The sequence below is a fragment of the Perognathus longimembris genome, chromosome 7 (assembly GCF_023159225.1).
Source record: "Perognathus longimembris pacificus isolate PPM17 chromosome 7, ASM2315922v1, whole genome shotgun sequence".
Classification (NCBI taxonomy): domain Eukaryota; kingdom Metazoa; phylum Chordata; class Mammalia; order Rodentia; family Heteromyidae; genus Perognathus; species Perognathus longimembris.
Window position 1 is genome coordinate 74,803,964 of NC_063167.1, and position 25,882 is coordinate 74,829,845.

The 25,882-nt window shown below is 38.0% G+C and overlaps 1 protein-coding gene across 1 annotated transcript in view; it reads right to left on the reverse strand.

The window, feature by feature from the left end:
* Window positions 1–237: 237 nt before the first annotated feature.
* Hfm1 (helicase for meiosis 1) overlaps window positions 238–25,882 on the reverse strand; it is a 75,260-nt gene continuing 49,615 nt past the window's right edge. The window contains exons 30-38 of the mRNA XM_048349973.1: window positions 21,964–22,044; window positions 21,623–21,738; window positions 19,549–19,628; window positions 18,005–18,108; window positions 6,149–6,262; window positions 4,727–4,817; window positions 1,576–1,687; window positions 1,335–1,483; window positions 238–367 (exon numbers count right to left, since the gene is read on the reverse strand). Of these exons, the coding sequence (XP_048205930.1) occupies window positions 298–367; window positions 1,335–1,483; window positions 1,576–1,687; window positions 4,727–4,817; window positions 6,149–6,262; window positions 18,005–18,108; window positions 19,549–19,628; window positions 21,623–21,738; window positions 21,964–22,044 (917 nt within the window). The 3' untranslated portion in view covers window positions 238–297. The remainder of the gene's footprint in view (window positions 368–1,334; window positions 1,484–1,575; window positions 1,688–4,726; window positions 4,818–6,148; window positions 6,263–18,004; window positions 18,109–19,548; window positions 19,629–21,622; window positions 21,739–21,963; window positions 22,045–25,882) is intronic.

A 25,882-nucleotide genomic window follows, 5' to 3' on the forward strand; every position in this document is an offset into this window, starting at 1 on the left:
AATACTTTCTTAAGAAAAAAATGACAAATTAGGTCCTGTCAAAATCAAATAATTAAACAATTATTTCTAAATGTGAACTAATTATAAACTCATTAGAATTTTTCAAGGAAAAAAAAGTACTTTTCAAAAAGTTATAATTGAATGAGAAAATCAACCAGTCCCTCTATTGTGCTGAAAAAGAAATCAACAAAATTGGTCAAGGGAAAAAGCCTTGACAACTATAAATTTTTTAAAATAAAAGCATACTTGGAGGTTAGAGGGTCTCTCTATTTTCTTTTATTAAGATTTTGTTGTTGTTTACAAAATGTCATCAAATATTCCAAGGAAAGTCTTCATTTCTCCAGCTGCATCATCAGGATGATAATAACTAAGGGGGAAAAAAATCAAGTGTAAAATTGACCACTTGTAAAACAATTTATTTTAGAGTACAGAATAAATAACATAATATGAATACAACATAGATTAACCTGAAGATTGTTCTGAGGTTTACATATCAAATGAACCTGTATAACCTTGTCTGTGGGTAAATAAAATATTAGACTTTGGAAACTGTAGAAGAGCCAAGTTTCCTAGTTGTTTCTTCAAATATATTGCAAAATAGTGTAACTTAACAAAAGTATGAACAGGCCTTGAATCTTTGACTCTTCAATGAGAGAACCTGCAGTTTCCCTTCCAAAAAGTGGCCAGGGGCTGGGAATATGACCTAGTGGTACAGTGCTCGCCTCATATACATGAAGCCCTGGGTTCCATTCCTCAGCACCACATATATATAGAAAAAGCCAGAAGTGGCGCCATGGCTCAAGTGGTATAGTGCTAGCCTTGAGCAAAAAGCAGCCAGGGACAGTGTTCAGGCCCTGAGTTCAAGCCCTAGGACTAGCAAAACAAAACAACAAAACAAAAATTGGCCAGTAGTAGAGGAACTGATTAGATTTATCCTAACTTTGTCACTGGCCCTGTTATCAAATATTTAGATGGCTAAAATACAACTCTAAATTTTGAAAAATTATCTTGTCTCATTTGTGTTTCTCAAATGATATCACAGTTAAATGAGCAATATACTACATGTGAATTAGTAAAAGCAAGTTTATCAACTGAATATATATATATATAATTTGTAATTAATAGCACCAAACATACAGGTTTTCAAAATATCTTAAGAACCTCAAGCTCAAAAACTGTAAAATTTCAATGTTTTTAATAAATAAAACGTTTGGCCTAATAAATAAAAGGCGCTGATCTTTAAAACGAACCAAAGAGAAATACTGAATTTGCCCATAAAAAAGGTTTTTTATTGGCATAATCTTGAAAATGAAACGTATTTAAAGAGTTCTAACCTGAAATCCATTCCCTTTTTAGATTCACTATTTTGAATTAAAAAGTCGGCTTTCTTAAGGTTACAAGAATTTGGTATTTTTTTGGACTGAGTAAAGCACAGCCTCTCGAACACTGGTGACAAGTCTTGTTTTCTTTCATGTAGGGGAATCTGTATTTGGTGTAAAAAATAACAGTCATTGAAAGTTTAAGTATTCAGACAAAACTCAAAAGAAAAAGAAATAAGGAGGACCTTCTGCTTACAGTATTTGCATCTCCAATTTGTTCTGGTAATTGTGTCATGGAGGATGAACCCAAGTCAGACACAGCATAATCTGATAAATAGGTGTCTGGCTTCTCATATGATGAAACAAAACTGAAAATTAAAATTCATTATTTGTACAACATGGCAAACAAGAAAAACAAAACATTTTAATTTAGATTAATAGTGTATATTGGGGGGATGTGATTAAAGTTTATTATACTTATCATAAGAAATTGATGATTGTATCAGTTTGTCATATTAAAAATTGACCTATATCTTACACTCATGGAAAACTTAGTATATTTCCTTTTCAAGACAAATTTACATGTTCCAAATTAGATAAGAGTACCAATTTTTAACGGAGTATAGAAATAATCATACAATAATTCTTTTTAAAATTGAATCTTGCTGGGTATTGGTGGCTCACACCTATAATCCTAGCTATTTAGGAGGTTTGGGTCTGAGAATTATGCTTCAAAGTCAGCCTGGGAAGGAAAGTCTGTGAGATTCTTATCTCCAATTAACCACCAGAAAACCGGAAGTGGGGCTGTAGCTCAAAGTGGTAGAGCACTAGCCTTGAGCAAAAATGCTAAGGGACAGCGCCCAGGCTCTAAGTTCAAACCCTACAGCACACACGCATGTGTGCACACACATGCACACACACACACGCACGCACATTGAGTCTTATACTTAACTATCCATTAACCAGAATCTGTAAATGCTTTTCTAGTTCTGCTTACATAACTTTTAGTCCTTTTTCTCTATTCTGGTTTCATTGCAGATGGACATCTCTGCTTACCGTTTTATGCACAACTATATACCATAACCTTCTGCATTGAATTCACTAACTAAAATATATATTACTTATTGTTATATGCCACACTATAAATAAATATAAATTGGATATTAATGGTAAATGTCTGGTTAACTGTGTAACAGAGGACCAGACAATGTATACAAATATATACATGTACACGGAGGAGCTTCATTTAGTGTAAGTGATCTGCTGGCCACCACAGCTGACTTGAGAGAGATGACATGGTTACTTACTAGTGATACTGAATGGTGATTCAAGGATTCAGCAGTAGAGAAACTGAGTAACACTTAAATTAAGTCCCATTATCTCTGGAATTCTCTGAAATCTATAATTTTGTGATGATGATGCAGCAAAAGAACTTACAATAGCAAAATTCCAAACTTTGACACAATTTAATCATTTTTGTTTTGTTTTGTTTTTTGCCAGTCCTAGAGCTTGAACTCAGGGCCTGAGCACTGTCCCTGGCTTCTTTTTGCTCAAGGCTAGCACTCTGCCACTTGAGCCACAGCACCACTTCTGGCTTTTTCTATATATGAGGTGCTGAGGAATCAAACTCAGGGCTTCATGTATATGAGGCGAGCACTCTTGCCACTAGGCCATGTTCCCAGCCCCAATTTAATCATTTTTAAAGCATAGAAACACATAATTTCTAAGTAAAATATTGGGCCCTGAATAAAGGACTGTCAATGTTTCTTGTGTTTGGAAAGTTTAACTTTCCCCACAATTTCTCCTCCCCTTGTCCCCACACTTGATTTCTAATGACATCCAGCATTTGCCTCTTTGCATTGTTGCAGATTCTTTAAATCAAACATTTCTAAAATGATTGTTATTCCTTACAAATCTGTTTCCTATACTCTCAGACAAAAAAAATCTCCATTTACCCACTTGCCATTCATTCTTCACACTACCTTAATTATTATAACATACCAATTACCAAATTGAATCTGAAATGTCTTGAAAATCTGACCTTAACCTCTTTGCTTCAATCACCTCTGCCCTGGGTTAGGCTTTAAGACAGTCTGCCTGCTTCACTGACAATGGTGTCTGGCAGTCCCACTCTCTATAATTCATTCTACATCTGCTGCTAGAATTTTTAATTGATTAAATTGTTTCCCTATTCTTGATCTTTTTTCTTTGTGGTAGTACTGGGGATGAAACTCAGAGTCTGACATGCTTGCTCAGCTTTCTCACTGGTACCTTACCACTTGAGTCATGCCTCCAGTCTGGCTTTTTTTGCTGGTAATTGGAGATAGTCACATTTCTCTGCCACCAGACCTCAATAATCAGATTTCAGCCTCCTGAGTAGCTTGGATTAAAGTATGAACAGCTCTTTACTGCCTGTCAGAAAAGTGAAAAAAACTGGAGGCACCTAGGCCATATCCAGCCTATCGACATTATTCTTGTTTATGTTGTTGTTCTACTGGAAGTGCTGTAGAGAACATCACACTTTTTTGAATTATTGTCAAATTTTAAAAATTATGAGATGTTACATAAAATTCCTAGTTTTTCTTGAAAAATTCCCAGCATTAGTATCAATATCATGAAACTTACTTTTTCTATATTGCAACAACTAGTTGGAGCTGAGTGGTGATTATTCCTTTTTGATCGAATACTCTATAGGTAGCCTAACCCACCAAATTATGAAGGCACTTGAATTTGTGACCCTTGACTTATGGACCCTTGTCTAATCATGACATTCAAGGTTCCTTCACAACCAGACTATGGCAAATTCGTCCTGAATACTACCGCAATACATGTGATAACTTACTGATCCTTGAGCATGAAATGTCTCAAAAGTCTTATTCCTTTACAGCTGTTCCTTTATACATAGAACACCTGTTCACTTCTTTTCTACTTTTTTTTTTTTTTTGCCAGTCCTGGACCTTGAACTCAGGGCATGAGCACTGTCCCTGGCTTCTTTTTGCTCAAGGCTAGCACTCTGCCACTTGAGCCACAGCGCCACTTCTGGCCACTTTCTGTATATGTGGTGCTGGGGAATCGAACCAAGGGCTTCATGTATACGAGGCAAGTGCTCTTGTCACTAGGCCATATCCCCAGCCCCCTTTTCTACTATTCTCTAAAAATATAAAAATTCCTGGGTTCCTAAAGACCGTGATTCAGTAGGTAGGGCCCAGGAATGTGCATTTTTAATCTGTATTTGCTAATGATTCTGATGTAGGTGACCTAACAGAAACATATCTAACATACATCCAGGATTAAGAGTCTAGTACCCTGTGGTTTCCCTGACACCTCATAAAATTAAATTTCACACTGATTGTCTTTCAAGAGGATACAAAGTTGAAAGAATTACAAACCAAAGTTCTAAAACTTGCCTGTTGGACATTGTGTTTTGAAATTTTCTCTTTGACTTTTGGAAGGGTAACTTACTGCCCCTGGCACTTGAATTCGGAGTGTCTCCAAAGCCTAAAATGCCAAGGAACAGATTAATGAAGCTTTTTCTTTCTTTTTTTTTTTATTAAATAAATTCTACTAGAGATTTCTCCCATAAATACGATGTGGCTTAAAAAGTTGATTCTTCTAATTTACATATAAAATAAGGCAAAGGCTAGATAAATAAAACCATAAAACATGTCTGATTAGTCACCATGATTGAAGATCCTGAAATTATTACTATTTACTTACTTTTAAATTCAGGTAAACAATCAAGTTGAAATGCAGTCAATATTCTCCAAGGTCTGCATGTAATTATTTAAGGTAAATCAGTTCAATGAAATTGATTTTCCAGTGACAGGGCTATACCCTCATAGAATTAAAGGACCAGTATTCACTGCCAGCTAGCTTTCAGTTCACAATTCCATTCAGTCTTGAGGCAGGGATTAGAAACTGTCCAGTGATACGCAAAACTGTGCCTAATGACTCATATCATACTTTCCAGGCCTATTTTGTGAAAGGTGTAATAATTTTCCTGGAAAATTATTAGCATTTCAAGTAATTTATAATACTCTTAAGACAACAATGTTTCAACTTCTAACTGGTTCCCTTAGAAAGATTTTTTTTAAAATAAAAAAATCTGAGGTAGGATATACTAAGAAGCAACAAAACTATCATGATAGAAATGAGTCCCCATGAGAAGGCTGACAGAATGATTTCTGTCTGTCAGTCTTCATGGGGGAAGAGTACCTCCACTTGTTATCTTGTCAAGTACTTAGCAAGATTTTCAATTTCACATTTTAGTGAAATGGAGTGAATTTGTTTGCAACTCAAAGAACTATGACTCATGATTTTTCATTCATGTCTATTTTAAATACAACTTCCAAGAACAAAGAAACTAATGCTCTCTTATTTGTTCATATCTGAAAAGGCAGTATTTTGACTAGAAGTAAGTTATTTTATTTTCTTTGGAACTAGATGAATACATTTAAAAACATTTTTGCCCTTCATAAATAGGGAGACCATATGTGATCATAGAATAGAATAGAGGAAAGAATAGTTTGTTTCATGAGGGAAAATTTAATGAACAGTCTGAATTTGAATAGAGTTGTTAACAAAAGGAGCAACAGAATAGAAAAAGCTCAATTGCTATGTCATCATCCATGAAATAACCTTGACTTCTGCTTACAGGGGGAAAACCACGATGGGTCACTTTTTCAGTTTTGCTAGAAATTACAACCTTAACAAACCAAATCTAAGTAAGTACAAAGAAAAAGGCAAAGATTATTAGTCCCAGGAACCAAGATTAAAAATAAACAAAAGATTTTCTAGTGAAACTACTTTAAGTTAAAATACAATTTTACCTGATGTTTTTGTCTTCTTAGTACTAGTTAGAAAGCTACTAACTTCAATTAAGTTTTCATCATCAAAATCTTCCCAAACTTCACTTCCCAATTCAAAGTTCACATTCAAAACTTCTGATAACGGAGATTTGCTTGAATCTGCATCTGTCAAATTCTGGTGTCCAGATACATTAAGATCTCTTTTGAATACTCTTGCCTGAGGGGCTTTTTCATTCGAAATTGTAGAATAGTTCCATCCAGAAAATTCTGTTATGTGTGTATGTAAAAGAGTACCAAGTACTTTGAAAATCACAAGCATCATTGAGTGTATATACATATATATATAAAAAAAATATCTTTCAAGTCACTAAGCAGAGCTCTTGAGCAGTAGTTTTCAAAATACTGTGTTGAACAGTACTGACAGTTGCATTAAATCTAATTTTTAGTAATTTTTAAAGGAAACTAATTTTCCCCTTAATTTCAACATGCAAGTAACTCTACAAAGTGTGGTAGATTAGAAAGTAATTTGTAACAAGTTCCTAAGTTATCACAAGTAATAAAAAAAAGAGGGAGTACAGCTAGGAATAAAGAAGATAGACCTTAGATGCTGATATGTTAACTAACAGTTAGGTAGATGGTGACTATACAGATTCATTTGTAATAAGAGGTACAGATTCAAAAACCCTCAGAATCTAGTCAGTAACAGAAGACTTGGACTTATGTGAAATTGTCTAGGAGAACTTGGTTTGAAGTGAAAAGAATAAAAAAACAAAAACAAAATAATCCATTTTAAAATCAACAACACAAGCTCAAGCAGTCTGAGAATGATTAAAGCAAATGAAGTAAGACATCTCAAATACAGAGGTCAAAAGTGAAAGCTGGAAAGAGTTAAATGAATTCATCAATCAGGAAGTCATTAAATGTCAGTTTCAAAGTAGTGATGGAGAGAAAACCTACAACGGAATGAATGAACAGGGCCCAGGTAATAAGAAAGTGAGCACAGTGAGTGTGAAATGGCTTATCTGGGACTTTCTGTTTTGATGGGAAAGCAGCACAGAGAGGACATGGAATCCTGGTTTGGGTCCATCTGTCATGCTTTCCTTTCTTTTAGTAGAAGTACCTCCCCTTTCCTCGGAAGTAACATACCTCCACTATTCCACATGATCTTGTTCAGCCTTTGTTTATGGTTCCCTGCCTTTCTTAGGACCCTGGGACCCAATGCCCAGGCTATAGAGAGTGATCAGTGATGAACACATGACTCAAGTGAAACCAGTTAGAATGAATTCAGGTCTGCAAATGAACAAAAAGGCTATCTTTTTCTATTGAGGCTGTTAAACTAAGAAGACAAAATTTAGGGGTTATCCTCTGCATAAGGAAGTCTACTTAGCAAATAAAGCAAATTAGCAACAGGCATAGTTAGGGGTGTGATATAATTTGAATGCCAAGATTAAAGCCAGATTTGTCTCTGTACTTTTCAGTTAACATGAGATAATGTTATCCTTTTGTGTGCTTATGTCACTTTAAGTAGAATTTTTATCACTTGTAGTAAAAAAAAGTCATGTCTAGCTACATGGACACATGTAGCTGAAGAAGGAAAAGATGATCAGAGAGAAAAGGATGAAGCCAGAGGAAAGAAAAGGATACAGGCCCCCAAAAGTCTCAGTGATAGATGCCGTTAAGATTATAGTTGAGTCTTAGCTACTTGGGAGGTGGAGGCAGGAAGATCAAAAGTTAAAAACCAGTCCAGGCAAAATAACAAAAAATGAAGTACAAAACAGAAGAGCTACAGGTGTGGCTCAAATAAGACTGTTTACCTAGCATTCATGAGGCACTGGGTTCAATTCCTAGGATTGGAAATAAGTAAATAAAATAAGGTGAGATAGAGTGAGCCACCAAGAGCAAGCGAGCAAGAGAGAGAGAGAGAGAGAGAGCGCTTAAATAGAAGAAAACTGTTTACAGAGACAGAGAAAGACATAGCTGGGGTGGGATGGGAAGATATGGTGGAAAGTTGGAAGAGTTTATATATTCTAATATGAATATTCCATTTTCCACTGATAACTAAAAGTCAATTTCATTTTCTAGAAATGGCATTGGACTGGGAGTTGAAATCTATTTCTGGACCTGCCAATAATTAGATATGTGGTTTTGGGCAAGCCATTTAATCTATCAGAATCTTGGTTTCTTTCATTGTAAAATGAGAAATTATATAAAGCACCTTCCAATTTAAGTTTTATGATTTAACATGCTTTCTCGTATAATTTATAACTTTTTTCTACCCTTCTTGAAAACTGGAATGCATAGGATAAGAATTGCCACGTTTGGACTCAGGGCCTGAGCACTGTCCCTGGCTTCTTTTTGCTCAAGGCTAGCACTCTGCCACTTGAGCCACAGCGCCCCTTCTGGCCGTTTTCTATATACATGGTGCTGGGGAATCGAACCCAGGGCTTCATGTATACAAGGCAAGCACTCTTGCCACTAGGCCATATCCCCAGCCCCGTCATATTTTTCTTAAAACATTCTTTTTTTTGTAATTTATTTATTAATTAAAGAAAAGTATTTTTTAACAAGGTGCTGTGCAAAAAGGGTACAGTTACATAGTAGGGCAGTGTGTACATTACTTGTGATATCTTACATCCTGTTTTTCTTTCCCTTCCCTAGGTCGGTAGACATATATACAATATACAATGTACCAAGAATATATACAATAGCCACGTGGCCTACGCCGAAGAAAATTCGCCTAGGGCTTTAAATGTAATGTCGACAATGGACAATATGTTGACAATAGTCTTATATGAACGTACAGACATAGCTTTTGAGCTATTGTGATCCACTGAGAGGTCAATTTTTGACCTTTATATGTTGAGTAGTTGTTTGGTTTTAGTTACATAGTGGAGGGTCGCTGACCCAAACCTGTGGGAAATACCATTTGACAAGAAGTTTTTGGTTTCACAGACCTGGTCTCTACTGTCTCCCCCTCCCCCCACCTTAACAGTCATATATCAAGGAGATCATGCCCCTTTGTTTTCTGTGTTCTAGGCTTGTCTCGCTCAACATTATTTGTTCAAGTTCTGACCATTTTCCTGTGAATACCAATATTTCACCATTTCTAATCGCTCGCTATGTAGTATTCCATTGTGTATAGGTACCATATTTTTTGGATCCATGCATCTGTGGAGGGGCATCTGGGTTGTTTCCATATTTTGGCTATTGTGAATTGTGCAGCGATAAACATGGAAGTGCAGATGTCTTTTTGATATCTTGGGGCCTGCTGTTCAGGATAGATGCCTAGGAGTGGTATGGCTGGGTCATAGGGTAGGTCTATATTGAGCTTTTTGAGAAACCTCCATACTGTTCTCCAAAGTGGTTGTACTAATTTGCACTCCCACCAACAATGGAGGAGGGTTCTTCTTTCCCTGCACCCCCTCCAGCATTTGTTGTTGCCTGAGTTCAGAGTATAGGCCATTCTAACTGGAGTGAAGAGGTATCTCAGGGGTTGTTTTTATTTGCATTTCCTTTACTGCCAGGGATGTTGAGCATTTCCTCATATGTTTCTTTGCCATTTTTATCTCTTCTCTTGTGAAGTCTCTCTTTAGCTCCTTTGTCCATTTCCTAATTGGTTTACTGGGCTTGGAGGGGCTTAGTTTTTTGAGTTCTCTGTAGATGACAGATATTAGGCCTTTGTTGCTGTGCTGGTAAAGATCCTTTCCCATATGGTTGGCTGTCTTTCTAGTTTGGTGGCTATGTCCTTAGCTGTGCAGAAATGTTTTAATTTGTAGTAGTCCCATTTGTCCAGTCTCTCCCCTATTTGTTGTGCCCCTAGAACTATATTCAGGAAGTTCCTTCCTGTGCCTGTAAGTTCTAGCGTCTTTCCTACTCTATCCTTCAGTAGTTTCAAGGATTCAGGCCTTATATTGAGGTCCTTGATCCATTTTGAGTTGATCTTGGTGCATGGTGATAGGCTTGGCTCTACTTTGAGTTTTCTGCTATGGCTGCCCAGTTCTCCCAGCACCAGTAGTTCAAGAGGCTATGTTTATTCCATTGTATGTCTTTAGCTCCTCTGTCGAATATCAGCTGACTGTAAGAGTGCAGTTTTATTTCTGGGTCTTCAATTCTATTCCACTGGTCTTCAGGTCTGTTTTTATACCAATACCAGGATGTTTCTGTTATGATGGCTCTATAGTAGAGCTTGAAGTCTGGTATTGTGATACCTCCTGCACTGCTTTTTTTGCCTAGAATTGCTTTGGCTATTCTAGGTCTTTTGCTGTTCCATATGAATTTATAGATTGCTTTCTCTATTTCAGTGAAGAATATAGCTGGGATTTGATGGGGATTGCATTGAATTTGTATAACAATTTGGGCAATATGGCCATTTTCACTATATTGATTCTGCCTACCCATGAGCATGGGAGGTCTTTCCATCTCCTTGTGTCTTCTTTGATTTCCTTTACTAGATTTTTATAGTTCTCATTAAATAGGTCCGTCATGTCTTTGGTTAGGTTGATCCCCAGGTACTTTATTCTTTCTTTCGCTACTGTAAAAGGAATTATTTCCATAATTTCCTTTTCTGCTTGTATATTGCTGGTGTACAGAAAAACTGCTGACTTTTGTGGATTGATTTTATAGTGTGCTATTTTGCCAAAATGGTTTATTAGGTGTAGGAGTTTGGGGACTGAGTTTTTTGGGTCCTTCAGATATAAGATCATGTCATCTGCGAATAGGGATAGCTTGATTTCTTCTTTGCCAATGTGGATCTCTTTGATGTCCTCCTCTTGTCTTATTGCTATGGCTAGGGATTCCAGCACTATGTTGAAAAGAAGTGGGGAGAGTGGGTATACTTGTCTTGTTCCTGAGGTTAGGGGGAATGATTTTAGCATTTGGTCTCTTGTATATGGCTTTTATTGTTTTGAGGAATGTTCCATCTATTCCTGTTCTCTCCAGAGCTTTTAATAAGTATGGATGTTGTATTTTGTCAAAGGTTTTTTTGGGCATCGATTGAGATAACAATGTGGTTCTTGATTTTAGTTCTGTTGATGTAGTGAATTACATTGATTGATTTACGAATGTAGAAACATCCTTGGGACTGTGGGATGAAGCCTACTTGGTCATGATGTATAATTTTCTTGATCAGTTTCTGGATCCTGTTAGCTAATATTTTATTGAGGAGCTTTGCATCTGTGTTCATTAGTGATAGTGGTCTGTAGTTCTCTTTTTTTGTTGGGTCTTTGCCTGGTTTGGGGATGAGTATAATATTAGCTTCATAGAATGAGTTTGGGATTTCTCCCTCTGTTTCTATTTCACAGAAGAGTTGGAGGAGTACTGGTATTAGCTCCTCACTAAAGGTTTTGTAGAATTCGTTTGTGAATCCATCTGGGCCTGGGCTTTTCTTTGTTGGGAGATTCTTGATTACCCCCTGTATTTTGCTGTAAGTTATTGGTTTATTTAGTTGATTTATTTCTTCTTGGTTCAGTTTGGGCAGTTTATACTTCTCTAAGAATTGATACATTTCTGTAAAATTATTGTTTTTAGTGAGTAGAGGTTCTGGAAATAGTTCCTTATGATTGTTTGAATATCGTGTGTATTAGTTGTAATTTTTCTGGTGGAGTCCCTGATTTTACATATATGAGTCTTTTCTCTTTTTTGTAAGTCTTGCGAGGGGTCTGTCAATTTTATTTATTTTCTCAAAGAACCAGGTTTTAGTCTTATTTATTTGTTGAGTGGTCTTTCTATTTTCAATCAGATTTATCTCTTCTTTAATCTTTGTGATTTCTCTCCTAGTCATTTTGGATTCAATCATTTCTTGTTTCTCCAGTTGTTTTAGTTTCATCACGAGGTTATTCACCTGCTCTGCTTCCATTCTTTTTTTTTTGGCCAGTCCTGGGCCTTGGACTCAGGGCCTGAGCACTGTCCCTGGCTTCCTTTTTGCTCAAGGCTAGCACTCTGCCACTTGAGCCACAGCGCCACTTCTGGCCGTTTTCTGTATATGTGGTGCTGGGGAATCAAACCCAGGGCCTCATGTATACGAGTCAAGCTCTCTCGCCACTAGGCCATATCCCCAGCCCGCTTCCATTCTTTTAATGTGAGTGCTGAGGGCAATGATCTTGCCCCTCAGTACTGCTTTAGCTGTATCCCATAGGTTCCTTTGTGATATATTTTCATTGTCATTGTGGCTTATGAATTCATTAATTTCATCTTTAATTTGGTCTGTGGCCCAAGTGTTAGATAACAGTGAAGGGTTTAGCCTCCAAGAATGTGTATAGCCTCTGTGGTAACCATTGTTATTGAGGGTTACCTTTAATCCAATGTGGTCAGATATAATACATGGGATGACGTCGATACTTTTGTATTTCCTGAGGTTCTTTGTGTGGGCTATGACATGGTCTATTTTGGAGTATGATCCATGTGCTGCTGAGAAGGTGTATTGGGTCTCTGTAGGGTGGAAGATTCTGTATAGATCTGTCAGATCCATTTGGCATATGATGTTACTTAGGTACTCAGCTCCCTTGCTAATCCTCTGGGTGTTGGATCTGTCTCTTGGAGAGAGTGGGGTATTAAAGTCACCCTCTATGACTGTGTTTGGGTCTATCTTGTTCTGTAGTTCTGTGAGAATTTGCTTGACATATGTAGGGCCTCTTTTGTTCGGTGAGTATACATTTATCACCATGATGTCTTGGTTCTGGATTTTTCCTTGTATTAAAATGTAGTGTCCTTCTTTGTCTTTTTGAGTTGATTTTAATGAGAAGTCCAGCTTGTCCGAGATAAGGATGGCTACTCCTGCCGTTTTGGTAGGTGCATTTGCTTGGAAGATCTTGCTCCATCCTATCATTCGGAGCCTGTTTTTATCCCTTGCTGTAAGATGGGTCTCTTGTAGACAACAGATGGCCACTTTTTGTTTGCAGATCCACTCTGCCAGTCTGCTCCTCTTTATCGGAGAATTTATACCGTTTATATTCAAAGAGATCAAGGATAAGAGTGTTTTTTCCCCTTCCATTTTCCTGTTAGGCTGTTTTTCCTGTGTTTTTTTTTTTTTCTCTTGTCTTTAGTGAGCTGTTCTTTCTGTTGGGTTCTGGCTATTGTAGTTTCTTTCTGTTTCTGTCTGTGTGTCCTGTACGATTTGTTGGGTGGGGTTCCCTTCTTAGCATTCGCTGTAGGGCTGGTTTTTTATTCACATACTACTTTAGATCCTCTTTGCTATGGAAAGATCTGGTTTTTCCCTCGAATATGAACTCTAGCTTCGCTGGATATTATTCTGGGTTGGCAGATGTGGGACTGTAGGACTTGGATGGTGTTCTTCCATTCTCTTCATGTGTGGTAGGTTTGTGTGGAGAGGTCTGCTGTTATCTGGATCCTTTTCCCATTGTAATAAATCTCTTTCTTCGCTTTGGCTGCATTCAAAATTTGCTCTTTGTTCTTGAGATCTGTAGTCTTGATTATTATGTGCCTGGGCGAGGATTTTCTAGGGTCTGGTCTGCCAGGCGTCCTATAGGCTTTGGTTACCTGGGTGAGGTCCCTTGTGAGATTGGGGAAGTTTTCTGCAATCACTTTATTGAAAATATGTTGAAGCCCTCTGCTCTGGTATTTGGCTCCTTCTTCTATTCCAATTATGCGCAGATTATATCTCTTGTCTTTGTCCACCAGCTCCTGGATTAGTCTACCCTGAAGCTTTACCGTTTCTTGGATTGTGGTAATTTTCTGGTCCTTATTGGCTGCATCATCGTCCAAGAGAGAGATTCTGGCTTCAATATGGTCAGTTCTTTGTGCTGTGGATTCAAGTGTAGAGTTTATGGATGTCAAGGAGCTATTTATGGTTGCCAGATCAGCTCTGATCGTGGAAATTTCTTCCTTTAAAGAGTTGTATTTTAAATCTATTTTTTTTTTTGGTGTGTGTATTTCGCTTCTCAGGATGTTAAGGTCTTCTTTAATGGAGGTTTGCACTGTATCCATTTTTGCTTCCATTTCTTTCTTGATTTCCTGAAGGTCCTTCAAGACTTCCATTCTTAACTCCTGGAATTGTTTTGTGATTTCGTTCCTGAGGCTTTCCATCATTTCTGCTATCGTAGCCTTGGTTGCTTTTTTATTCTCCATCTCCTCTTCGGTCGTACTGCTTTTTGGAGCTGGTGAGTTGGCTTGCCCTTTCAAGTAGTTTGCAATATTTCTTTGTGATTTGCACATCTGGGGATCTGTAGGTGGTTTCCTTGGGTTGGCTTTGTGCTGGTTCCTGCTGGTCCGTCAGTGGGAGACTTGTGTCCTGGCTCTGGGTTTGAGTTTGGCTGTTGAACCTTACTGCCCCATGGGTGAGCGTGACCATCTCAGTTGTTGCTGGGGTGGTCACGCTCACTGCACTTGGGGGTGGGTAGGTTCTGTGTCTTTCTCTGCGGGATAGTGTCCCGCCGCTGTGTTGTGCTGACCCTAGTGTGCCCCTGGTGGTGGTTTGCGGGTCACTGATTCAGTGTGGCATGGAGGCTTTTCTCTTCTTTGGTTCTTTTTTCCACTCGGTATCTTCCTTGGTTAGAGGAGCTCACCTCTCAGATTAAGATTTGCCGCTGAGAGGCGGTTCGCCCACCTGTGTGGGTTGCTCCGGGGCCGGTGTTGTTGAGGGGCAGCCCACCCACCTGTGCGAGTTGCGCCTAGCAGAGCGGGCGCTGCCGCTGGGGGGCCCTGCCCACTTGTGTGAAGTGCAACTACCAGAGCGGGCGCTGCCGCTAGAGGCCCTGCCCACCTGTGCGAAGCTCCTGTGGAGGTTTGGGCAGGAGGTCCTCTTGCTGGAGGGCTAGCACACTGGTCTACACCGGCCCTCAGGGGGGCGCGTGCGTGTGCACTCTAGTGCTTCCTCTGGCGGTGTGCTGCCCCAAGCTGTTGGAGGGTGCTTGTGCTCTCTCACGAGTTTGCTGTGGGGGGCGGTACGCATGAGCCCCAGCTGGGCCAAGTGTCCAGGCGCGGGTTGGTGCCCACAGACTCTGTGCCTCAGCTGCGGGGGGGGCGAGGGGGGCGTGTGTTCGGGCCCAATGAGCCTGTGACTGCTGTTCAAAAAGTCTTCGAGGACCAGGCGCCTCAGGTGGGGCTTCCAATGCCCACCGGTCCCTGGGCCCCTGTTGGGGAGGGGGCAGGGCCAGTGTGGCCCAGCTCAGGCTCCTCTGTTGCCTTGGCACTGCTCCGCCATTGCTAGCTCCTGTGTCCTCCCAGAGTCTGTAGGGACCTTTTGCCACCTGATTTGTGGCTGGCTCCTTTGTTCCCTCGAGGTAGGGAGGGATCTCTAGCTTCTTTGTAGGTTTTGGGTCTCTGCTAGATCTGGTCTCCCATGGGGGGGGGGGATGGGGAACTTACTGGTCCTGGATTGTGTGAGCGTCCCGCGGCACCGTGGGCTTTTCGGGGCTGTGGGGCTGGGGTGCAGTGATCGGTCGTTTGGTGGTGGTTGCCCCAGCTCTCCCCATGTGTACGGCCTGGTTCCCCTGCTGCTTACGTCTGATCCCGGCCATTAGGTCCCACAGCTCTGGTGTCTCTGTCAGTCTGCACTCGGTTCTGGGGTCCGTGGAGCTCCTGCCATCTGGACTCTGCGCTCCTGGCATGACTTTTCGGCTGTTGGTTTGCCGGCGCCGGGTCCCCTTTCCCAGCCTGGCCCTGTTTGGGCCAGGGTCGGTGGGTGGGGGAGGGGTACCCCGGAGATTTTCCAGCTCCATGCAGGTTATAGGCTCTTCTTTTTTTGTTCTTTTTCGTTTCCTGAGTTCCTCTGTTGCTTCTGGTTGTTGGGTTTGCTGGATTCTTGATGGGGTGTTGGGTGCTGGAGTTCCCAGCTCACTATTCAGTTGGAGCGAGTTGGGGTTCCTCCCTACTGTGGCGGCACCATCTTCCCTCCCCAAAACATTCTTAAGAGTAGTATCTGAGGACACTTAAAATCTTTTGCCAACAAAGAATAATGTGTGAAATATAATCATACTCAATTGTTACAATTAATAAATATTACCAGATACTATATTAACTATATTAACTACCTGTCTTTAACTACCTGTCTTATTTAATCCTAAAATTTTTACAATAAAATTAGATAAGGGAACTGAAATTAAGGGTAAGTATTCTATGAGAGGTTGCAGTCAATGGCATAAGTAGAATCCTGTCTTAGCAGATCGTTTCTAGTTCCTCTGTGCCTAACTACCACATCACATGGCTCTCCTGAATGAAAGAAGGAAAAGAATAAAAGGCAAGAATATACTTATTACTGGGGGTTACAATCTGGATGATAACTTAGCATCATAATATAGACTGGAGTTGGGATTAATGGGTGGAAAAGAAGGAGAAGTATGAAAATATAACTAGAAGTAAGCAGAGTGAAGGATAAACTATATAGAAAGGCAAGGAACAGAGCAGCAGCATAAGGAAAAAATAAATTAGAAGGCTATAGTTGGAAGAAGATTGAAAATAAGAAGGTTGAAAAATTTAAACCATTCACTTTGTCAGAATATTATATAGCTTTGAATAAGTGGGACAAATGCTCCTGATACAGGATAGGATAGGCAGGTAAAAAGGAACTAACAATCACACGAGAGCTAAGAGAATAGTTATAGTACCACACCTAGGTACATTTTGTCAGCCTGTTCCATCATTGTCCTATAATTCACTATGGTATAGATTACTTCTTGATATAGAAGCCAACAGTTCTCAAGGCAACCCCAAAGGACACTCTGGAGATTAGCCAGAGGCCTTATCTTCATCTCATTACACTTATGGTTTCAAGTCTTTGGCTCAAGGGCACCTTATTAGATAACCCATTCTCATTCTTGGAAATATGCTCTCATTTCTTGGACAATTCCACAATTAGCACAGTCACTACTGCAAACATTAAGCCCTAATCTATAAAATTAACCAAGACTCAGAGCTAGGCACACCTGACTGCTTGGCCAAGCTGCCTGCCCTCAGTTTCCCTTGAGGGGTATACTATTGCTTTATGACCATTTCTGCTTCTACAAATCTTAGTTTTCACTTAAGTTAATCTGCTGTAAAATACTACTCTGTGTGTCTGCCTCTGAAATCATAAACTCTTCAATAAAGAATAGGTAATTTAAAAAAATCTCTTACTGATTTTTCATGATGTCATGGTACTTTAAAAAGTGGCAAATACTTTCGCTCTTGCCTCCCTACATTTACTGAGTGACTACTTTTTGTTTTTTTTTTGTGCTAGAGGATGATCCTAGGGCTTCACATACTAGGGAAGCCACTCATCTGTGGATGAACTGCAACCACAGCCCTCTAAGATAATAAATTATAACCAAAGGAAACATAAAATGACAGTGTCAAAGAATGGAAAACAGAAATCAGTGACAAAGATAAGATTTTTTTTTCAGAAAATCCCCAACTTAGTATTTCATACCATTTTATTTATATTTACATTGAACAAACAACTCACTGATTATGATTATTTCTCATTCATTTTCACAGAGTAATGGTTAATAGGATGAGCTAGGGAAATAATGCTAATAATATCAGCATCCAGAGTCATGATGAACATTATACAATGCTGATGTGTTAACATGCATTATCTCACTAGTGAGAGATACAGGTGAGAGCTAAAATTATAAATCTACTTCCTTCAACCTACATTATATCATAGAAATTATAAGAAACATAGGTTAAGAATTAAAGAGATTTTTAAAGCTCTTCCTTATATTATTTTTAAATAAAACAGTCAACATTGTATAGGGAAGATACCTTTTTGACATAGAGCATCTGAAATAACAAACCCCAAAATATGAAAATAGCCCATTAACCCAAGGAAAGTAATTGCTAAGTCATCACAATAATTATAAATGTTTTTTTAAACAACATTATTTGTCAATCCAAAGTAGTGCCAAATCCATTCCTTCTCAAGTCAATATAACAATAACTTACCTCTCTCTTGATATTCAAATGGTTCCTGTTGAACTTTTCCACAGATTTCATTCTGATCCCTCTGCTCAATTACAGGCCATTCAGGTAAGCTTAAATATTCTAACCTTTATTAAGAGAAATAACATCTTAAAAATGTTAAAGCTAGGCACTGGTGGCTCATGCCTCTAATCCTAGCTACTCAGGAGGCTGAAATCTGAAGATGACTATTCAAAGCCAGCCTGGCAGGAAAGTCTGTGAGACTCTTATCTCCAGTTAATCACTAGAAAACTGGAAGTGGAGCCATGGCTCAAAGTGGTATAGCACTAGACTTGAGCAGCAGGCCCAGGTCCTCAGTTCAAGCCCATGACCAACAACATCAAAAAGAAAGCACAAAATTTAAACAAAATATGAAAATGAATTTGGCTTTAAAAACTACTTACTTGCATAAATGAGAAAATTGTTTATACACCCATCACTTCTGTGATAAACAGTAAAACAGTATCTTGCCTTGGTAGCAAAGTATAAAAGACTTTTAATGGAAGAGACCACCAGTACTTAGTCAGCTATACATGTCCCAAATGTATATTTGCTATCATCATACAGTCTTTAAAAATATATTACTATTCCTGTTATAGTTAGATAAAAACTGAGATATTTAGAAGTAACGTTGGGATCTAGTATTTTGATTAGTAATTTTTTGTTCTGTGTTAGTTAATAAACTAACTGTCCTTCCAATATATAGAACACTCTTACCTGGATGATTCTAGGAATCATGATATGAGAAAGAACAATGTACTGACATGAAGGCCTTATGCTTACTAACTAGAAATACGAGGTTTCTTTCTTTTTTCCTTTTTTTTTTGGCCAGTCCTGTGGCTTGGACTCAGGGCCTGAGCACTGTCCCTGGCTTCTTTTTTGCTCAAGGCTAGCACTCTGCCACTTGAGCCAAAGCACCACTTCTGGCCATTTTCTGTATATGTGGTGCTGAGGAATTGAACCCAGGGCCTCATGTATAGGAGGCAAGCACTCTTGCCACTAGGCCAAGGTTTATTTCTTTTATCAATAAAATAAGATAAAAATTCTTTGTGAACAAAGTGGTTAAAGTAAAAAAGAGATAATGCACAAAAATAAAATGTTCAAATTATAAAGTATCTTACAAATCTAAGGTATTAACAGTATGCAATGAGTACTTGAACAGAAAGTTTGGACATTGTATACCAACATGGTATCTCTTTCTAAAACTCAATGTATTCCCGCTATCTAGTTTAGAAGGCAGTGAATCTGACAAGATGACACAGAATAAGTAGTTTCCTAGGAAAAAGATGAATGTTCAAATTCAAATATTCTATAACTGTGGAGTTCTAAACAAATATATGGGGCAAAAGATGATGAAACGTGTGTGTGTGTATACATAAATAATATAGCTGCTTCACCATAGAACTAAATGATTAGCATGATTTTCTGTGAATAGCCAATGACTACCTTCTCCTGAAAATGTGGCTATATAGAGGAACAAATTCTTTAAAATGAATATTTTAACTTAGATATTAACGTTGTATTTGTACCTTGATCTGCTGGGTATGGAAGGTTTTGGAGTAAAATCAAACTCTTTAAGACCCACAGTTTGAGATTTATTCATCTGTAGCTATTATTGAAAAAAATTACAAGTTTATTTTTTATTTTAAATTAATCAAATTAATAATTTCAAATTAACCTTAACAAATCAGCCAAACAGCAAAATTCCTTCTAGTACAGGTCCAGAAATCAATGAAATTAGGCAAAATTCAGGCTACTTCTCAACTCAAATTTCCCTCTCAGGCCTTTCTCAACTATTCACAATCTTCATAGTTCTTTAAAAGGCCTTCTTTTCTCTGTATATTCTCAATAAGAGATCTACTAAGTCCCATGGTTTCAAGAATCATCTACATATGACTATCAAATTCATATTTCTAACTCATCTCTGTCTTGATTTTCAAGCATGTATATCCAATTGCCCCAAGGATGGTTTTTACATATGAATCTTGGCTTCCAAGTCCTCTGACTTGGGTCTTCATGTATGCGAGGCAAGTCCTCTTCCACTGTGCTACAACCTCAGCCTTAAACTCATTATTTCCTATATTGAATTTATCCTTTCTCTTTCACCAAATTTGTTTTTCTCTTGGTGGTTCTGCCATAGAGACACCCAGCTTTTCTTCCCGTTGTTCAAGTCAGAAATCTGGGCATCATTTTTTTTTTTTTTTTTTTTTGGCCAGTCCTGGGCCTTGGACTCAGGGCCTGAGCACTGTCCCTGGCTTCTTTTTGCTCAAGGCTAGCACTCTGCCACTTGAGCCACAGCGCCACTTCTGGCCATTTTCTGTATATGTGGTGCTGGGGAATTGAACCCAGGGCCTCATGAATACGAGGCAGGCACTCTAGCCACTAGGCCATATCCCCAGCCCCTGGGCATCATTTTTTTATCTTACTCCCTTTAATAATGAAATAACAAAGTAGTTGGGTCATATCTCTTAAACACACTATTTCTCTTTATTGCTACTGCCATTGCTCTAGATTAGACCTATAAATTATTGAAAATAATTAAAAACAAGTTAAAGAGTCTTCATGTCCCTATTTTTAACTTCTATCCCCTTCTCTACTTTGCAGTCAAGAGTGATCTTTATACAATGTAATTCTGATCATGGCACTCAATTCTTCGAGACAAAATATTCCTAAAATAGCAAAAATGTCTGCATGATCCAGCTCCTACTTGTGTCACATTTGTTTTCTCTCTCCTCTCTTTCTTCCTCCCTTCTCCTATAATACATACTTTTGTAGTTCCTTGCCTGGAATATTTTATCACTCTCACCATTATTCTGGTACTCTACCCCTCTGTACTTGACTTTGGGTCTCCCTCACATCTTTTAAGAATCCTTTCCTGGTCCATAAAATGTGTATGGAGTACACATTATACTTTTGTCATGGAAGTATAAATAAGGCTTATTTTCTTATTTGAGTCCTTCAGTCAACTATGAATTCTTATTTATCATTACTTCTTAACAACCTGCAATATTCTTGATGCTCAATGAATATGAAATGAAAAAAGGAGAAAAGAAGGCAGGCAGGAAGGTAGGAAGGGAGGGAGAGAAGGAGGGAGGGAGGAAACTTTATGCTAATAAAAATTAATCTCTCAGACACAGTGGTGATCATTACAAATCTCATATCCCTTTCCATTTCCCAACACTCCCCCTGTTTTAGCCAGGTGACAGAATATTTATTCTTATGAAAACCCTAGAAAAAGGATTTTCTAGGATATGATAATTTAGGCTCAAGACAAATCTGTTACTGACTAGCCTATCAACCAGTAGAAACTCATTCCTTCATTGTTTGGAAGGAAGGCTCTAGCTCAGTACCTATCTAGATGCAGGAATCCAAATCAACTTCAGAATTTCCATCCCAGTCCAGGACAGATGAAGGAAGGGCAATAAATGCAGTGGACTGGTGACATGGCTCAGGCTGTAGAGTACTTGCTTAGCATGTTAAAGACCCTGGGTTCAAACCCCAGTACAGTATACTGTAAATACCTACCCAACTGATACATAGAACAACTGGTATTTACTTTTATTTAATGGTAAAACCAAAAGAAAAAATCATACTACAACTAACTTTGAGACGTTTACATGGAGGAAGAGATGAAACAGCATTCCTGTTCCTTAAGTCAGATAAATATGAAGAAATTGCTGATTCTTTAACTTCTGACTTCTGTGCAACTCCAATTTTACCTATAAAATTTTAAATTAAACTTTAATTATTATTCAGCATAAAGCCAATTTGATTTCAAATTTAATATTTACTTTATCCATTTTACCCCAAAATAAAGAAAATTATTTAAGAGTTGTAAGTTGCATGATGTAATTCATAGATAGATAACTAGGATGTTATTACTAGATAACTGGGAGGCCAAGACATTCAATTTTAATGTCTGAAAGTTGTTCTAGAGAACTCACAGCAGTCATGTCCACATGTATGTTTACTTTTGCAGTGATGATTGCATTCTCGGTTCCCAGGCTTTTTGCAGAGAGTCATTCCTAAATTAAATAGGAAACACAAATCAATTTGTTATTAAATCTATTATTCCAACTAGTATGTCACATTTTCCAGTCTCTTTTTTTTCATATAGGACAATAGGATTATGATATTTATACTTCCTCAAATGATAATTATGAATAATTTTAAAATACTATTTTCATTTTTATTAGTTTATATTAATTGTACAAAGGCGTTTGTTTCATCGTTTGATGTTTCCATATATCCTTATGATGTACTTAGGTCAAATTTACTCCTTCTATTGTCTTTCCTATTGATTTTCATCTTTTTTTGGACCATTTTAAATGGTTTCACCACTCTATTTTCATATATATATATATATATATATATATATATATATAAAATACTTTCACTCTCTCCTCTCATTTCACTCTCTCCTGTCCCCAGACTCTCCATTCTTATTTAAAATTTCTAATAATAGTTATTTCTAATAATAGTTCCTGTCCAACTATTAGCTCATCTCATTTTTCCCAAGAAATATTAGGGTATCAATAAGCTTCTTTCAATCTCCCTATTAGAAACAGAGCCAAATATTGGATAATATTGGTAACAAATTTTGTCTTGAATGAAGGAAAATGAGGGTGCATATTTAAAACATTTTTTCTATTTTATACATAAGCTTGAAAATATCAAGAGAAGCAAATTTCATGATAGTTTGACGGTACCACTGGCTGGTTGTTAAATAGTATACATATAAACTCAATAAATCTTATAAATAAGTGCTCTAGAGATATAGGTATTTGCTATGTGAATTCTAGTAAATTCTAGTTTTCACTGCTCAAATTCAGAATAAATATATTCAAGTATGAAATTTATCCCTCATTTCTTGCATTTTAAATGGACCTGTTTTTATGCTGGTCTTAGCCCTTGAACTCAGGGCCTGGGCACTATCCTTGAATTTTTATGCTCAAGCACTCTACCACTTAAGTCACAGCTCTACTTTCAGCTTTTTTGGTGCTTAATTAGAGATAAGAGTCTCATGGACTTTGCTGGGCAGGCTAGCTTTGAACCATGATCCTCAGATCTCAGATTCCTGAGTAGCAGGATTATAGGCATGAGCCACCAGCACCTGGCTTGATCTTACTTGATTTTACTGCCAACTAATAACACTTGAGTTGGGGGAAGGTATTTTAATTGATTCTTAAAGGACAGACAGACATCTGGATATGAGCAGGAGCATAATGATAGAGGGTATAATACTCAAAGGTAGAAAAATTAGATTGTAGACACAAACAGCAGTTTATTATTGTTGGAATGCAACTTTTAAGTGACCCGGGAATATTGAAGATGGCAGAGAGTTTTGAAAACCTTTCACCTTCCTCGGTCTTCTACCCTTCATTTTTAGTTCTACAATTCAATATTTTTCAAGCTATGCATCACCAAGACAATGTAGTTGTTTGGGATAAATGCATAAGGTTGTTCACTATATGAGACAAGAGGTAACACTTTTGGGGCTGAACAGATCAAGGTATCAGGTACTGTTATGTTTAGAATATAAAGAATCTCCCAAAAGCCTTTGTGTTGAAGGCTTGATTCCTAGTTTGTGATTGAGAGGGGACTGGATCATGAGGACTCTGGATTAGTCCATTGAGGAATTCATAACTGGATGGCACTATTACAATGTGGTGGGATATGAGGCCTGGTTGAAGGAGGAATGTTACTGAAAGAATACACTTGAAGGGAATCCTGTCTTTCTGCTTCCTGGCTAACATAAGGTGAGTGACTCTGCTCTACCATGTCCTTTTGCCATGGTATACAGCCTTATCACAGGACCAGAAACAACAGAGCCAGCCAAATACAGACTGATACTTCTGAAACTCTGAGTCCAAATGAATCTCTCTTCCTTAGTGACAGAAAACTAATACATGTACCAACAAAATAAACTTTAAAATCCCTAACATTTGTGTATTGACAAATAAATCACGGTGTTCTCAACTAAACATTAATAATTTTGAGAATATAAACAGTATTCAGATAAGACTACTCTGTGACCCATAGTAGAAGACAGAGTTAAGACTATTAAGTAATGATTTCTGAAACCAGAGAGAATGCTCAGGAGCCCAAAAATAATGAAACATCTCCCTCTTCTGGTTAACAGAAACGACTACTATTTTTTTCAATCTATCTTCAATATAAAACTAACAAAATAGCCAATACCTTACTTTCTGATAGTACCCAACATAGGCCTGACCTTTGTTTTCACTAAACGCCTCAGAGACTCCTCCAATTTATCATGAAATTCTATAATAAATTCCTTCTAACTCCTTGACTCGATCTGCTGTTCAGATGGTACTGTGCTTGTTTCCTGTAGCATGTCACGTAAACCATATTTTCCTCAAAGGCAAATATGGGGCCTTTGGCAGATGGACATTATATTTTGCAAGGAGTGCCATGACTTATCAATTTAGAAAGTACCCCTCAATTTTTAATCATATTACCTCTCATTTAGACATTACCTAGTTTGAATCCAAGCTTCCATGTTCCAATTTATTATAGACATTATTGTGTAAGCAATCCTCCAGAAGTTTAATTTGAAGATAATCTATCCAGTTAGCAACACCAACTACTTCTCTTGCAAACAAATCCCACATTTAAGATTGTGTACAAACTCACTCCAGACCCCCTCTCTAGCACCCATATTAACCCTACTTTCATCAAAACATGTTCACTTGCCATTTTTCAAATAGTTCCACACCTTTTGTACCTTTGATTCTATCTTGTCTTACAATACTCTCTTCCAGGTTTTTCTGAAGCCTATCAACTTTCAAATTAGCTCAAATTTCATCCATACATCAGCCATGCAGGAAGGGCTCAAGTATTGGCAGATGCCCTTTGATCTTGGATCATGGCAAGATGAACAGTCTATGAGGAGCCGACTGCTTAGCCAGGAGGAGGATCCCTATCCGGTGGGAGGCTGCAGTGACGCAGTGTCTCACTTGCTTCTCTGGTTCTAGGAAGCCATGGGACTTAACCACTCTGCCCCTTTCAGATACAGCTTTATGCTGTAAAACTGCTTAGCTTCAGCATAGAGTTCATATCTTAAGAACAAAGCAACCCAACACTTCTATTACCTAGTCCTTCTAGTTCAGTGCCATCCCATGGGATTAAAGATAGGAGTAGGTGACATTATTTTGCTTTGCTGTGTGTGAAAGAATTTACCTATCTAAAGAATTTAATTGTCTTAACTGTCTTTGGGTCTCTGTGTGCTTTCCTGCCAAATCTTTGGATACAAAGGAAGACCATATATCACATGCCATATTTCTGCTTATGGACTGGTTGATCATGTGACCATGTGACTTGTCGGATCTGCTAATGATCTTTGTTTTAAGCAAAAAAGGGACATATTAAACTTACAGACTGAAAAACATCACATTACTATTGTATATAATATGAAGAGATTTGAGAAAGGACAGAATGGATGCAATAAAACCAGTTAAGAAGCTACAGTAAGGACTCTAGGCAAGAAAACCATGGTAACGCCATCTTTAGTAATAGTAGCAGAAGCAGAGTTAGACAAAATGGCTAATTTAAAAGATACATGGAAGGTAAAAGTATTTTTAGTGTAGAATCAAATTGGAGTCCTTTAACAGTATATTGCTTTCCCTGAAGTTTTGTTGCTTTCCTTTTAGTTTAGACATATCTATCTTAAGAATTTTAAAAGTTCATTCAATATTTTAGAAATAAAGATAAGTACAAGAAACACCCCATCCATCCCCCGACTCATGGATGCCTCCTTTCTCAAGCCCTCTTATCCTCCTCCTTATGCAATGGGAACATGTCTTATAGCTATCATCCTGAAACTTCGTTTAGCTCCATAGC